Source organism: Mytilus trossulus, chromosome 1, assembly GCF_036588685.1.
Source record: "Mytilus trossulus isolate FHL-02 chromosome 1, PNRI_Mtr1.1.1.hap1, whole genome shotgun sequence".
NCBI lineage: Eukaryota > Metazoa > Mollusca > Bivalvia > Mytilida > Mytilidae > Mytilus > Mytilus trossulus.
In genome coordinates, this window is record NC_086373.1 from 42,775,119 (window position 1) to 42,791,316 (window position 16,198).

General features: G+C 32.5%; 1 protein-coding gene across 1 annotated transcript in view; it reads right to left on the reverse strand.

Moving 5' to 3' along the window:
• Window positions 1-15,674, reverse strand: part of LOC134720163 (uncharacterized) — a 30,664-nt gene extending 14,990 nt beyond the window's left edge. The window contains exons 1-14 of the mRNA XM_063582820.1: window positions 15,548-15,674; window positions 13,133-13,342; window positions 12,302-12,643; window positions 11,500-11,865; window positions 10,608-11,058; window positions 8,590-8,757; window positions 7,826-8,013; window positions 6,714-6,873; window positions 6,352-6,463; window positions 5,898-6,051; window positions 4,735-4,876; window positions 3,994-4,171; window positions 3,462-3,652; window positions 2,767-2,820 (exon numbers count right to left, since the gene is read on the reverse strand). Of these exons, the coding sequence (XP_063438890.1) occupies window positions 2,767-2,820; window positions 3,462-3,652; window positions 3,994-4,171; window positions 4,735-4,876; window positions 5,898-6,051; window positions 6,352-6,463; window positions 6,714-6,873; window positions 7,826-8,013; window positions 8,590-8,757; window positions 10,608-11,058; window positions 11,500-11,865; window positions 12,302-12,643; window positions 13,133-13,336 (2,710 nt within the window). The 5' untranslated portion in view covers window positions 13,337-13,342; window positions 15,548-15,674. The remainder of the gene's footprint in view (window positions 1-2,766; window positions 2,821-3,461; window positions 3,653-3,993; window positions 4,172-4,734; window positions 4,877-5,897; window positions 6,052-6,351; window positions 6,464-6,713; window positions 6,874-7,825; window positions 8,014-8,589; window positions 8,758-10,607; window positions 11,059-11,499; window positions 11,866-12,301; window positions 12,644-13,132; window positions 13,343-15,547) is intronic.
• Between the last annotated feature and the right edge of the window lie 524 nt (window positions 15,675-16,198).

A 16,198-nucleotide genomic window follows, 5' to 3' on the forward strand; every position in this document is an offset into this window, starting at 1 on the left:
CTCAATAAACGCATGTCCGAGCCCTAAAACTTATTAAATAAGCCTTTAATTCTTAAAATAAAATAAGTGATAAAATAAGTGATCCTACCAGCTTATCCTTATCTGGTATACCCTAGCGTTGTTTTAGATAACTCAACACCTTGTTGAATTGTGGCTTTGGATTTCGCGGTTTTTTATGACTCTTAACATGTTTCTATTTAAACCAAGTGAAAGTTGTCTTTCATTGAAAATAATAGAACATTATAGTACATGTATGTTAGTAAAGCACATATATGAGTAGTGTATGTTGGTGACGTGGAAGGTATCAATAGTTATCAAAGGTACCAGGCTTATCATTTGATACGCCAGACTCCCGTTTCGTCTACACAAGACTCATCATTTACGCTCAAATAAAAAAAAAGTAAGAAAGTCAAGCATGTATAATATTGAAGAGCATATAAGTTAGCAAACATGTTATAATAAAGTATATCTTTACTTACATCGCTTATAATCGTTCCCAAAACAAGAGAAACCTATTAATCAAATAATCTTCTATGTGTGAACACTTGAAGGAAAATTTTTAAATTAACGAACTAAAGCATAGATGCGCTCCGGATCTATGTAAATTAAAAGTGTTGAGTTTACGGCAGATGTTTCATTTACTGAACACTACGGTTATTCACCTAGAAGAGTGTTTAAAAACCTAAAAATAACAAAATTGTGAATAAAAAAATGTTTTTTAGTAACATATTGCAAATATTGTAACTCTGATGAGGAAGTATCTGCAATGTAAATCGATTTGATTTTTATGAACAACGTATGTTAAACGAGTTGTTTTATGATAATTATACTTGTAAATAGAAAACAATCATATTATACAATTTTACCGAAAGAAATTTATGTATTACTGAAAAATTATTACAACAGGGTATTCGCTATCACAAACTGGTCAAAACAATAATAAATTTTATCAACGGTATAAAGACATCATTCGTAAATATAACTCAACATGCAGACATCTTATACGTTCAGGTATTTCACATCCAATTTTTATGGAAATATTCTTTATAAAGCACAAAAATGTCAGTATTCTCCTCAGAAACTAACAAAACCTTTAAATAGACTTATTAAAAAGGGATATAGTTACGATACTGTTGTCAGGTCATTAAAAATTGCATATTTTGGCTTTAATATTGATTCACTTTTAAGGTCTTTGCATCGGAACTAAACACATATATTTAAAAAAAAAACAGTTGTTGGCACGACACGGGTTATGTTATTCTCATATATTTTATGATAGTATGATACTAAACCCCTAACGGGAGCAATTGTGCCTGATATTCATAAGATGAAGACATAATCTTTCAGTCAGTTTAATTGAGGTCTGGAGCTGGCATGTCAGTTAACAGCTAGTAGTCTGTTGTTATTTATGTATTATTGTCATTTTGTTTATTTTCTTTGGTTACATCTTCTGACATCAGACTCGTACTTTTCTTGAACTGAATTTTAATGTACGTATTGTTATGCGTTTAATTTTCTACATTGGCTAGAGGTATAGGGGGAGGGTTGAGATCTCACAAATATGTTTCACCCGCCACATTTTTGCGCCTGTCCCAAGTCAGGAGCCTCTGGCCTTTGTTAGTCTTGTATGATTTTAAATTTTAGTTTCTTGTGTATAATTCGGAGTTTAGTATGACGTCCATTATCACTACTAGTATGCATGTTTTGAGGGGCCAGCTGAAAGACACCTACGGGTGCGGGTATTCTCGCTACATTGAAGACCCTTTGGTTGGCTTCGGCTGTTGTCTGTTCTATGGTCGGGTGGTTGTCGCGTTGACATATTCACCATTTCCTTTCTCAATTTTAACTATGTTTTTTTTCAAAATTGACAAAATTGACATAAAAAGCTACTAAAACATTTCATGAAAAAAGCTAAATTATGATTGTTTTGCGAGTGGAGAAATAAGCGTTTAACGGATGTTCCTGATAGCGATTTACTTTCAAATATTTTTGTTCGAAAGTTTTTTTTCTTTAAATGAATTAAAAATAAGCTTCGGCATCTTTATACAGTAAAAGGCAGTTCAAGACAAGCAGATGGAACTTAAACACATCCGTTCGAAAAATACACCAATAAAATAGATACAATAGAACAAAATAAAAGCAATAATCTTAAAACGTTATGGAACGATTGAATATGAAACGCTGCTCAATTTAAAGGAATTAAAAATTAGTGAATATAAATTTTAATAAAAATGATAATCATTGTGAGACCATTTAATAATTACGGAGTATGAAATCAATTACCGGGTCGGCTACACTGTTTTCCTCATTTTAGGAAATAGATAAGGATTAAAAAAGTTATTGTCAAACACTAAAAAAGGCAGTGCATAAAAATACAATCCGTCGCTTGGTTATGACATAATCATAATTTGCATTGTGTACGCTGATTTTGAGAACATATCAATTCACGTGCAAATCTTTATGTAAAGTTATGTGACTTTTGTATCTTGTTGATCAAGTGCATGCTTGTGTAATTTTAGAGTCAGAAACAAAGGAAAACGAAAACTGTACGGTAACATTTATTATTTCCATATTAACTAGATACTAGTTAATAGTTCTTTTTGAAGTCATTAAGAACTTTTTCCACCATGAGATACCGATGCTACATTGTAGTAAATAGTCCCCTGATAGGTCAACAAAACCATTACACTAATTATATTATAGTTGTAAGATCCATTGGAAGTCATTAAAAACTTGTAATTTCGCTTCCACTCGGAATTCGTTAACATTTTGATGGTGGTGCTTGAGGCAGGGTTTCTTCAAGGGCAAAATGAAGTAGACCTACAACAGATATACAAAAATATTAAATCACAAGTAAAATTAAAGAAAATGATAATCGAGAAAGAAAAACAGAATATAAAAGAAATAAGCATACATTCTTCCAATGCATTTATAATCTGTAGTAGTAAAGAAATTTCTATATGTTTTAGCCTTATTTTAAAACAAATATATCAAAAACCACCGCACGTCTGCTAAAATATATTACATAAAGAAATATATTTTCTTTGTAAAGATGAAAATAACAATTTTAACAAGAGTTGTAACTTTACAATCGTTGGTCACGAATCATCGTTTTTGTGATATTAAATGTAACATTAGTGTGTGATTATGGCAAAAATAGGTTTGTAATAAAAAATGCAAGAATGCATATAAGATATAAAATTACCATTGTGTGGTTTATCTGGAATGAATTAATCATAACAGTTACCATTATAAACAAAAAAGCTAATTCTACCACAAAGATTTTGACCAATAGGACGACAACAAACAAAGAACACCAGAAAACGACAGATTTTGAACTCGGAGTATAGCTGTATGACCTAACATGTAAATTGTTCCAAAAATAAGATGCCTTTTATAGGCGTTTCCTGCAGACTGTTATATTTTTTGTTATGTGAATTAGTAGCAATTTATTTTCATACCTGCGGCAGCAGACTGAAATCCAGCATTATAGTCGACGGCAACCTCGTTTTTGATGTAATCGTCACGCTTGTCTTCATAAAAGTCATTTTCATCAGGACCACCAACTAGGGCACCATAAAGAATTTGCGGATTATCAGATGGTGAATACTGTTGTGCATTATTGCAAGGTGCTGGCATGTCAGGACATGAACTGAAAAGATTTACATGATACTGTAGTTTTATGAATACTTTGTAAATACTTTGAAAAAAAATAATTCAAATATTATTGTGATCAGTTTAGACCCGCTGACTTGATTTAAAGTATTCGTTTACGCTTTTCTTTCTAATGAAAATAGTTCAAATAATGTCGGCAAAGAATATTATAAAAATTCAGTATAATGATGTTGGTTTTCGTTTTCCTTTTTGTATAGCAACAAAATTATAAAGATTTGCCAAAGCAGACCCTTTCATACACTGGTTCACTGTCCCTCGCCGGTTCAGTCCATGTGTTGCAAGGGAAAGCCCCAGCGTACCTCTTTCATGCATATTTACCTTGCACGATGATGTGGCTTCCTGGGATAATTATTACCATACCCAATCTGGTAACTCATTTTGTAATTGTTATCGCCAAGCATATAATGTATCTGTGACATTGCCCAAGTTTTATATTCTTCAGCTTCGGAAAATCCTGGTGTATCAGCTGCCATTAAAGCAATGAATGCAGCATTTGCTAAAATTAAAAATAAAAAATATATTTGTCTGTGATGTTAGCGACTTATAGTCTGTCATAATTTTCGAAATTATTATTAGATATCCTTAAAGAATACATTAAACGATAGCATACAAAGATGAGTAGAAACTTTAGACAATAAGGACGAATTCTAAGTAATAAACGATTAGATACAAAAATTTGAGAACCATGTGAAATACTGGATGTTCAGATATCAAGCTCAACTCCCGTTTCAAGGGTTTTGAGAAATATGAATAGACAGTAAGAAGTAGAACTTTCTACAATTTTACTTCAGTTATGAATTGAATTGAACTTGATATAAAGAATACATGTAGAAAAGACTTTAGTCGAAACGATCATCCAGGCATATAGTTCTTTCATATCCTGCTTTTCCTCTTGATACTGAATACTGATTGAAACTGTTCTCGGCTTCAAAATACCAAAACAAGAGAATCTATTGCTTTCTGTTTTCTTGATTTACATCTTTTGGTCTAAAAACACATATATATTTTAGATTAAAATGAAAATCATATATTTGAATAGAAATGGAAAGAAGATATTACCAGCATATCTGTTTGATCCCCATTTCAGTCGGAATGCCAAACCACAGTTTGTATTTTTAACGCTTCCGCTCATAAAATCCTTAATGAAATTAACGACAGGAGTCTTGTACTTCACGTCACCAGTTTCTTGGAAAAGAACTAACTGCAAAAGATTTAAACATTCAATCAGAGTTGTCTCATTGGCACTCACACCACATCTTCCTATATCAATTAACATGAAAAAATATCTAACGGAAGGACATTTGACAGATTGAAGTGGATTCAAATATATTTATATTGGATTACATATTTTGGCCACGAGCATCACTGAAGAGACATGTATTGACGAAATGCGCATCTGGTGCAGAAAAATTGGTACCGTTAATGTTATTGAAACAGCATATTTCTTAGTTTGTTGTCTCATCTCAAAATGGTTATAAACGTGCTTACATTTTTTTTTTAAATTGCAACCATGACTTCTTTATTAATGTCAAAAGCTTCCATTAATAAAGTTTTCTATTAATGATTAATATTATTTAATATCGACATTGGTCCGACCACAATTGTCGTCCCTTGATTCACAAATATAGTCCTTAGTGTTGACAGTGGGTTACTTGCCATTGATTTTTATACCCCTTCCAAATTTATTTCTCCATGTTTAATACCTCAAATTGCAAGAAGGGGGTGAAGTTACACTGTAAAAAAAAGTTTGGATCCAGAGTTTTAAAGGAAAGTAGTGTTTTGGTCCAGCTGAAAAAGGTTAAAAAATAGCACTTCGGAAGCTGTCAAAAGATTTCAAGACGCCTTAAACATAAAATTGTAAATATTTTGAGTTAGAGCCGATGAAGTTATCTATAATTTTCATATAATTTGTTCCAAAAGTAGCACAACACACTGTAAAAATTTCATTGAGAAAGCGCAGGTGATTTTTTTAATTTTCATTTATGTTCTAAAAGAAATGCACTACGAAATAATTGTAGTCTCGGACCCATTGACCCATACTATCTTGTTCTAATACATTTGTCATCCGTTTAGCCTTATCTCAAATGTATTCACAGTGTTAACAATACTGATAACAAATGGCTGACATAAGAGTGCATGTTTTATGTTATAAATCAGTGCTAACAATTTTGAAAATGTTCATATATACATATACATATATCGTTATGATAATATAAGCGCACCTGACAGGCAACAATTTTTTCGTCCCATGAAAACGCCCATCCTGCGTTTGTGGTTGCAAAGCCTTCGGCGTCATTCAGATACTTTTGTTCCTTCGTTGCTTTGTATAACATTGCCGCTGACAGACAAAGTTCGTCCTCATATCCACTATAAGATCTGAAATTTAAAAAATACATCAATTTTAACCAGAAACTTTTGAATGAGAATAAGGATTTGTTTTTAATTCTATGCAAAATCTTTTTATCTTTGAAATTTCTTTTAAATTAAATCTTTTGTTTGAAATTTCAAAAACAAACATTTACAGCTTGATATGATGTTGGTTAAAGATGAAGTATATATTATATAAATGCTACAGACATAACTTACGTGTACGATACATTGACGAAATAGATTCCTCACTTTGATAATTATGTAGTCTCTGTTTTTATGTTTGAAAATTATTTTAGAATTACTTACGTGTAAAACGGATTTGCTTCTGGTACAGAATCACTGTATGTGCCTCTGTATGTTTTCGCAAATGTATACAACGTTTTTGCTTTTGACAGCAATTCAGCAGAATAAGATCGGTCTGAAATGGATAATTAAACATTGTCTTTGCTTTGTCCTATTTTACATTTTGCAAGAATCATGACGCAATTTTGATTAAGGCATGGTTAAAAGTTACATCGACTAGAACTTTATTTTGTTCACGAGAAAACACAGTGATACCTATATGATAATAACACAAAATGGGTTTTGATCTTTAATTGGGTAATTGCATTGTCATGAGCATGCAAATCACAGGAAAATACAACCAAGTGTAAGTAACAAATTATTACCTTTTGTTGCAAATGCAATAGATGCAGATGCAAATGCTGACACAGTTTCTCCGGCAACGTCACTTCCGGGTTTACCAGTTGTAACAGCAAATGCGTCTCTGGTATAAGTCATATCTTCAGGTCGTCCCCAAAAAGCGTGGTCCTTATTTCCGTCTGCTACCTTCAATAAATGATATAACATAAATTAAGGAATGCTTTTCTTATCATAGATTTTTTTTTTTTATTTATGACCCTTTTTTATTCATATAATTTTTTTTTAGAATCCAACGATTGTATATACCTTAACATGACACTTAAATGTTAGACGATTTAAGATGTGGTTAGTTGATAGACTTAGCTCAGATGGTTGGTCGTCGTTATAACTCGATCACAAGGAAAACTGCTAGAGAAGAGCCTTGTCGACAAGGAAAAGATAATTCTAATATAAAAGAGTTAGCGCGCCTTTAGCTGCATAAAAGTTTTGTTTAAACGAAAGTAAACAACATACTTGTTATTAAATGTATACTAAAGCTTTCAAATTTTTGCACGGACAGGAGTCGAGAAAGACAACAAAAGGACACCCAAACTCATTCATCGAAAGCAAACTGACAAAGTCATAGCTCAAATACTAAAAACGATCAAGACAAACAATCGTTAACAAAACACAAATAGCACACCAAAGACTGATCAACACGAGCACGATAACAAGGGTGATCTCAGGTGCTTTGTTAGGGTTATCAGATTCTGCTTTACATTTGTGACCCAATGTGTTGCTGATGTGAGTACAAAAACCATCACGATATTTCTTAAAACACATATCACTAACAAAATAAACTGCACAAATGTGGTTTTTGCAAAAGAACAGAAAGCAATCAAAAGGTAAAATGTATTTTATGCTCAGTTATTTATTTTGACTGCAATTTCTACAATTTGAATTATCATACATTGTCCGAGGGATTTCGACGATCTTTTCAAAATGTTTTCCCTGATGTGTCAAATGATAACCACAGTGATACCCTAGATTTCTTTCAAAAGATTCAAATAACCAAATTGATGCAGATACTTTTCAGTTGATTACGACGCAATATACTAATATTGTCGGTAAATGTCCCAAAATATCTGTTTTACCATACCTGACAATAATACAGATTCTTGCTTTCAATCCAACATTTTTGTAGGTAATCTAAAGGCCATTTAATTGAATCAAACATTATTTCAAGTTGTCCGGCTGCTTCATAAGCATCTTTCCATTGACTTAGTCCCCAGGACAAAATGGTAGTCGCACTGGCCATTGGCAAATTGAATTTTACACCATCACCAGCTGTAAAAAAAGAGATAGATAATATTCAAATGACGTACATGTTTCAATTTTTTTCTAAGAAAACGTTTAACTTTTTTTGTTGTTACATCATATCTGAATATATCATTTTAAGGATGTTTTAAGAGAGTAACACATTAATTTAAAGACTGTTACTTCGAAAATACAGATGCTGTTTCTTTTAAAATATTGTTGTCACATTTCGTGTATTTCCCTCATGCAAAACTCTTATTCCGTGTCCAAATTTGGATTTACCTTTTTTTTTCGTTTTTGATTTATCAGCGTATATATTATGGTTAGATTTTCGTACATATTCACCACAGACATCACTAAAAAGATATCAATTGTCTTAAATTGGTTCAGATTTTTTTTGGTTTTACTGACAATCAATCGATAGCTCTATTTTCGGACCAAATGTTCCCATTAGTCTATCTTAACTCTTTGTCATGTTTTGTTGTGTCAACACTTCAACAATTGTATTCTGTTTTGTATTTTTTTTATAATTTTGGCCTCGAGCCTCACTGAATTGTCGAAATGCGCATATGGAGCAATACACTGTTACCGTTTATGTTTTCTTACCGTCATACCAGCCACCGGTTAAATCTTCGCCTGAGAATCCTTTATCCCCAAGCGCTGAATAACCTCTGAACGGGATTCTGTTATTAGACGGGAGTTTACCAGACCTTTGAGCCTCATAGAATAAAATAGATAATTCTAAAACTTTGGGATAGTCATATTTGGTCGCAACTGAAACAAATATATATACGGATTGATTACTAATTACACTATATAATATCTGAATATTCACGACAATACATTAACCCCTTCCTGTTCCCATCGGTACTCTGGCTATATATTAACTAACTTGCGCAAAGTATTGAATCTTTGACATTTGTTGACGTACAGAAGTGGTTGATGGCTCAAATCAATCCCCTATATCACAGCTGTGTGATTAGTGGTGCCTAAAACTTCTTCCGAGTACGGTTTGGTATCAAATCGCCCCTAACGGACAACGTTTTCTCCTGTAAAAACCGTGTTTTTTTTTTTTTATTTGAACTTAATATTTCCGTCGAGTATGGGAAAATAAACTGTTGATTTTAGGGGCAATATGACTTTTTTTATTTACTTCGCCGTGTATTTTTGAGGGAAACTATTCAAAGTATGATTAAAACTTGTACTTAAGTGAAAAAAGTGATTGAAAGTGTACCAACGCAATCATTTACTTGAAATGCACTCTCAATTTGTGGTCATTTCTTTCCAAATTAATTGAAAAAAAGACAAAAAAGACAAAAAGTCATGAATTTTTTTTTCGAAGTTGAAATAGATGTAACAGAACATTGTTTCTGATGTGCCTGGTTATGGAAATGTCGAAAACACTTTTGTTCAAATAAATAAACCGGTAAAAGTTTAGAAAAAAATGGCAGACTAAAGTATGATATCATCCTATATTTGCTCAAAATAATGGGTTTTACAACAATTATATGTTAAAAAATTTCGATATATTAAACTGGAACTCCCGTGGTCCAGTGGGAAGCTGCACTAGCCCATAGCAGGAAGATTGCATGTTCGAACCTCAAAGCCGGAGGTGAAAAAATAATTTCCTATATTAAATGAAACTTAACTTAACTTTACTTTCAATTTCAAAAAGAGGGTCATGAATACATATAAAAGTCAACTTAAAAACAATGTTTGTATGTTTTTAAAGAATGTGTGTCCTAATTGCACCCCATCCCCCCCCCCCCCCCCCTTAAACTAAAACCTCATAGGCCCAAAACACCAAAGTAATTATTGGTAATTCATTGAATCTTTACTTTCAAAGTCAAAATTCTATGTGCTGCTTGGAAAAACATAATTTAAGCTAAAATTTGTGTCAAGTATAAGATTTTGACGAAAAAACGGCTGAAAACCGTTATTTTGCATGTTGCGGGCATCCACGTTTGGGGGGCATATAGCACGTATTTCCTCCAACTATACCATAATGGTAACTTTCCTGTGTCTATCAGACTTAGGACATTGCTTTGACACTTAAACTTTATCCTATTAGCCCTTATAAAAGTCTCCACACGACCTTTTTCGGAAGACTTTTGTATTTTTTTACTTTTTTTTCGCAAGTCACGTGACTTTTGGACAGATAACACGTGACTTCAAAAGACAAAATTTCTGATATATTATATTTTTTGAAATATTTGATCATTTATCTCTCAAATGGACCTAAAACGACCTTTATGTAAGCCTCAGTGCGAATGCTATATGCGATTGAACTTTGATAGTGTCTTTCCATAAGTTTACGTCCAATTTGGCGGAACGTGAAAGGGTTAAATATTTCTATAAATACCTAGATACATTCTTTACCTCAACTATACTTAAATGACATTCTCAACAATCGGCTAACCTCGGGCGACCCCGCTTTTTTCTATCTTGGGGTACTGAATCGACCGAGTAGGGACACGTGTGAGTATAACATCAGCAAACCAAAAAAGATGACAAACAGCATTGAATACACGTTAAGTTTTATATTAATTTAATTATTTTGTATTCGTCACAGCCGCGTCAATACCTTTCCGTTTCTTTCATGTCATATTAATGTGTTATTTTACCTGACTGTTTTGTTGTGGTTGCCTCTAATGTTGTTGTTGTGACTGCTGCTAGTGTCGTTGAAGCAGTTGTTTGTTTAGAAGTTTGCTGTTGAGTTGTTGTAGTTGGTGAAGTTGGTGGCATAGAAGAAATTGTAGTCGGAAGTTGAGTAGTTGTAGTCGGTCTTGTTGGTGGCCTAGTTGTAATTGTAATCGGTGAAGATCGTTGTTGAGGTGATGTACTCGACAAAGTTGTTGTAGTTTGTGGCTCAGTTGAAGTTGTTGGTGTGGTTGGTTTTAAAATGATTGGCTCCAAATCTTCGCTATAAAGTTTGCAAATCCCTGAAGGCTCCTGTGAACCGGAGTAACGAACGTGAAACGGAAAACTAATTGAAGGACGATTGGCGTTATGGTAGTTTTTCACTAAATACCATCGACCATCGGGGTCTGCTTGTTCTTCTTTTCCTATCCATATCTGTAAAAAGAAAACAATTTGTTGTATTGAAAATTGAAAAAATAACAGAAAAAAAGTTTGGCTTTATCTCTTTCTTTTTATTTTTTGTTTAGAAACAAATTAGGAGTTAAGTAGTTCAAATGAAAAACATACATATTGTGCTTACTACGACCATCTCTGGTAATGACAGTATGTTTCTTAACGGTAAACCAGGTCATTTATAGTATGTGGACCAATGAGGTACTTTTCAATGATAAGTGTACTTGTAAACAAATACTAGTATTATAAAAAGCAGATAATCTCTCATCGTCACTGAAACGCCTTGACTAGATATGTGTGTCATGCTAGGAGTTTCAACTTTTTTAAGATAATTTCTTATTAGGGCTATAGTTCAAAGTATGACTTTAATTGAAGATTTGAAAAAAAGACATTGAGGTAAAATCAACAAATTTAAAAAGATACCTCCAAATCAGACGTATCTTCTGTTAAAAACAACAGTATGTAAAAACTTTCGAGAGGCGTATCAATTGGTAGGTCACATGTCGCCTGCATCTTCATTTTGCCGTTGTCTTGGTAACTGTTTACTACAACCATGTTTGCTGTTGTCGTTTCTGTTGAGGGTATTGTAGGGGCAGGTGGTGGACTTTGTGTAGATGGAGGTTCTTGATTGCCTCCTGTTAATATTGCGCAATTTCCATTTGGCATTGTGTCGGAATCAAACGTAACTTTAAATGTAAATTGCAGTTCCGGTGGATGCGTTGTCCACTTATTTTTCAATATATACCATCGGCCATTAGAATCTTCAGAAAATGTAGTTCCAACCCAATTCTATAAATGAAAAAAAATGATGTGTACATGTATATGAAAAGAAAAAAAGAAGAAAAAAGAAAAGTACAAATGTAGCGATCTTAAAACATTACTTTTATCTATAAAATCTAATTCTAGTAAGTTTGATCTTAACTTGTTCAATTACTTTTGATTTCGAGCATATGTATTTGTGCATACGGAAGTAATATAATTATGAGTAAAAGTCACTAAGTGTGTTTTATGTGCATGCTATATCAAATATCCATTTCGATATCAAAACAGTTTTAGATAGCATTTATGTATTGGGTTAAAACTTCTGTTTTTTTTTGGGAAAAGAAAAAACCATACTGATGAGGTAAACCTATAAGGGGACGCCATAACTTTTATACTGTACAAAAACTAACAGTGGGATGCACTTTACATTTTGGTAAAAATAATACATAAACCAAATACTTACTTTAATTCCAGATGTTTCTTGGTCTAAGGTAATGGCAATGTAAAATTCGTCCAAACTTTCTGCAATTGGTAAAACACATTTCCCATTCATATATTTTTTTCCATCTTTTTCCCATTCGTGTCTCTCTATTATGTTCGTCGATGAAAGAATTGTGGCAGGGGCTGCTGTTATTTCTTCTATTGGTTCGACATTACTTGAACAAGATCCGTCCAATGGAACGTCACCTTTTTCATACGTTAATCTAAATTGAACATCAATTGTCTGTGGCCAGTACTCGTATTTGCTTTTCAGTTGATAAGTTTTACCGTCTGCAGAGTGTTCCACGACTTTCATTACCCATAACTTCAAATAAAAATTTTAATATATGTTGATTGTGATAATTTTAACGTAAACAACGTATAAATAAAATTATATACTTTTAAAACAAATGAAATACATGAAGCCGAATAATATTATTATAGTATATAAATAAGTTAATACAACCGGTTACTTATATAAAAAAAATTGTTTGCTTTAAGTCCAGTGGCGAATATATCATGCATGTATATTCTGAATGCACGATACATGTACTTATGAACATAAACTTATGATACCAATATTTTATGTCGTATCTTGCGTCGTAAAAAAAAATATCGATTCCGTTCATTTAGATCTCATTCTTGCTGAGCTCTAAGTAATAATTTTTTTATATAGAAACAGACAGTAAAAAACAGGTTTTGAAAAATTATTCACACCAAAATTCTTTTTTCTCTCTCTCTCTCTTTTTTCTTTTTTTTATAAGTACATACATGTATGTGCATGCGGGAAGATTGATTGCACCTACAGTCTTACCTTAATATTTTCCGTCGGAACATTTGTATTTATAGTCATTCTCCAAGCACCTTTATTTATCTTTTCCGTTAAATTAAATGTGCAATATGCATGTTGTCTCGTCAAGCCATTTTTAGTCCACTTTTGCGCCTTGATTATTGGAACTTTTGCGTATGTTAATGTCCATAACGTTGTAAGAGAGATTAAAATCAAAGACGAATGCATTGTTATCTGTTGAAGAAATGATAAAAACATATATGTACAGGAAATGTTGAAACGAATACTGAAGAGTCTAATAATAATTTAAAACAAATATCGAAAAATGTATGTTTAGTATTTTGGATCACATGTATTCAACAACAATATTTGGTGGGACATATATTGCTGAATCATTATTATATTCAAAATACTGCATTTAATTTTCCTTGGTTACATGTTGTTTTGACTTGCATTGTTTGTCGCGCTTCAAATAAAGTCTAGAGATGGTTCGTGGATCTGAACTAAATAGTCGTCAACAGTTTTGTAGTTTAGACTACAAAATAATGACTGTATAAGAAAATAAGATGATTTGGAATGTACGAAATGGAAAAAAATGTATTATGAAAAATTTGAAGTAGCGGTTTTATGTTATTTTTAGGGGATAGAAATATTTATCTGTTGGTTTTTACCCCCAGTGACAAATATTACAGGAAAATGCAGGAATTAAAAAAAATCAAAGGGAATGTTCTCCGATGGTAGACGCGAATGGACATATCTTACTAGAAAAATTAGCTTACATGTTGAGAAGTTAACCCATTTTAATCCTAGCATTGTTCATTTCTTGTTATTGTATATTTGTAGATTATAGTTGATCATCTCAACGAGATTGATTTTTTCGCTTGGGGCGTACTACGTTTGCGCGCATTTGGGGATTTAAATGTTTTACGTTTGCGCGCAGAATTCGATTACATTTGCAGTATATAATGAAATATGAGTAATATAAAATTTCATTAACTTTGAAAATATATTTTAATCATATACTATATTGTTCATATTGTATTCTTAGACAAAATATAAGGTGTGCATGATAAATTCTGTAAGAACTTAAGGCATACTTCAAGTTGTAACTTCATTGCGAATTTTTTTTAGGGTGATCAAGTACCCCGAATAGGGATCTCTTTAAAATTCGTAATTGATCTATTGAAATTAGATTGTAAAGTTTTGTCAACTAACGAACATTTGAAGTCTTTTTTTTATATATAGCAAATCGGGGGGGGGGGGGGGGGGGAGCATAAGTAGGGGATGAGCATTAAACTTTCCGGATCGATAAAATATAATGCAACCGACTAATCCTACTTGCATCCAACGTCTACCTCCTCGTGGGTGAGTATAGGTGACTTAGTCTAACGGAAAGGGTACTTTTACTTAAAATAATTGAATAAATTCATAGATACATAAGGGTTATTGCCTAAGCTTAACTGAGTTTACCTGTCAAATATAATTATGCGCGCAAATGTAATGGTAAAGCGCGCAAACGTGATGCACCGCTCGCTTGAGCTGGTACAGCGAAAGTGAGAAAAGCAATCGAGTTGAGATGACCAATGATACTCTGTTTATCGCTATTTTACCTATGACGACGTTGTCAATTTCATGTCAATTTCGTTAGCAACGCCACGTGGCCTACTTAGTTTCTAGCGATAATTTTTCCATCTCAAGCGAGAAGCCTGATATGAAAATTATCACAAAAAAAGATCAAAGGAAAAATGCACAAAATAGCGATAATAAACACAACATGTCACTGTAAATGCCCGGCGTCCGTACAGCTTGACCGCAGGTATCCAACTCAACATTGCATAGAAACAATATAATATCTGTTACGTAATCTTACTAAATCACAACTACATGCAATAAATGAAATTTGTCACGTAATGCCATAAACGAATTTTATGATAAAAACTTTTATCGCTATTTTGTGCATTTTTCCTTTGATTTTTTTTGTGATAATTTTCATATCATGCTTCTCACTTGAGATGAAAAAATTATCAATAGAAACTAAGGAGGCACGTGGCGTTACTAAGGAAATTGACATGAAATTGACAACGTCGTCCTAGGTAAAATAGCGATAAACAGATTATCATTGGTCATCTCAACTCGGTTGCTTTTCTCACTTTCGCTGTACCAGCTCAAGCGAGAAAACCAATCTCGTTGAAATGACCAACGATAATCTATAAGTATAGAACATTAATTTTTAATGGAATAACCATTTGTTTTGTCTTTTGGGAATATTTGCCGTTGAAAACTATAAAAAAGCTTTGGAAAAAAACATAAAAACAGTTGCGATTCTATAATAAAATATCAGCCAAAAGATGTCTCAAAAAGAATACTAGATATTTAGGTAGATTAAGTGTAGTTTTTTTAAATGACTAAATGGACAAAAAAAATAAAAGTCTACATTACCTTATAGAATCACCAAGTTAGTTTTAAAGTTTCTGTCTGATATAAGTCCGGTAGGTCGGTCTTTTAAAGTATCTTGACAAGTTAAATCAATAAACAAGATTAAAAAAATAACGTCAATGTAACTTATTAACGTCTGGTCAAGCAGATAATATCATTTATGTCAAGGTCATGGTTGACCTAAACTTAACTTTGTTGACATTGAATCTTTGTTATTATATTCTAACGTAAAATTTCATGTTTTGATTTGTTAGAAAACCGTGAAGAAAAACAACGCGTCACAAATTTTGTTTTCTTATAAGAGGGAAAATGTCAAACGTCAGCAGAATATTACAGTACATAAAGTTTAACCACGTTCTCCAAAATATGTAGAACAAGAAAAATATAAACATCATGATTGAATTAAATTTGAACTTATTGTAAATTGCTAAAACTTAAAAATTTTACTAAACCCCACATCTCACAGTCAAATTAAAAATACAGTTTCCTTTATACGACAGTCATTAGAACTGAGGACGGGGGACCCAAAACAATAATTTGAACTGCTACATTTTGTATTCTAATATTGTATTGATTTTTTTTGTATATATATGTTATGTTTGTCACAGATCATGTTTTTGATTTATTTGGCAGGTAAAAGTATTTGGTTTGATT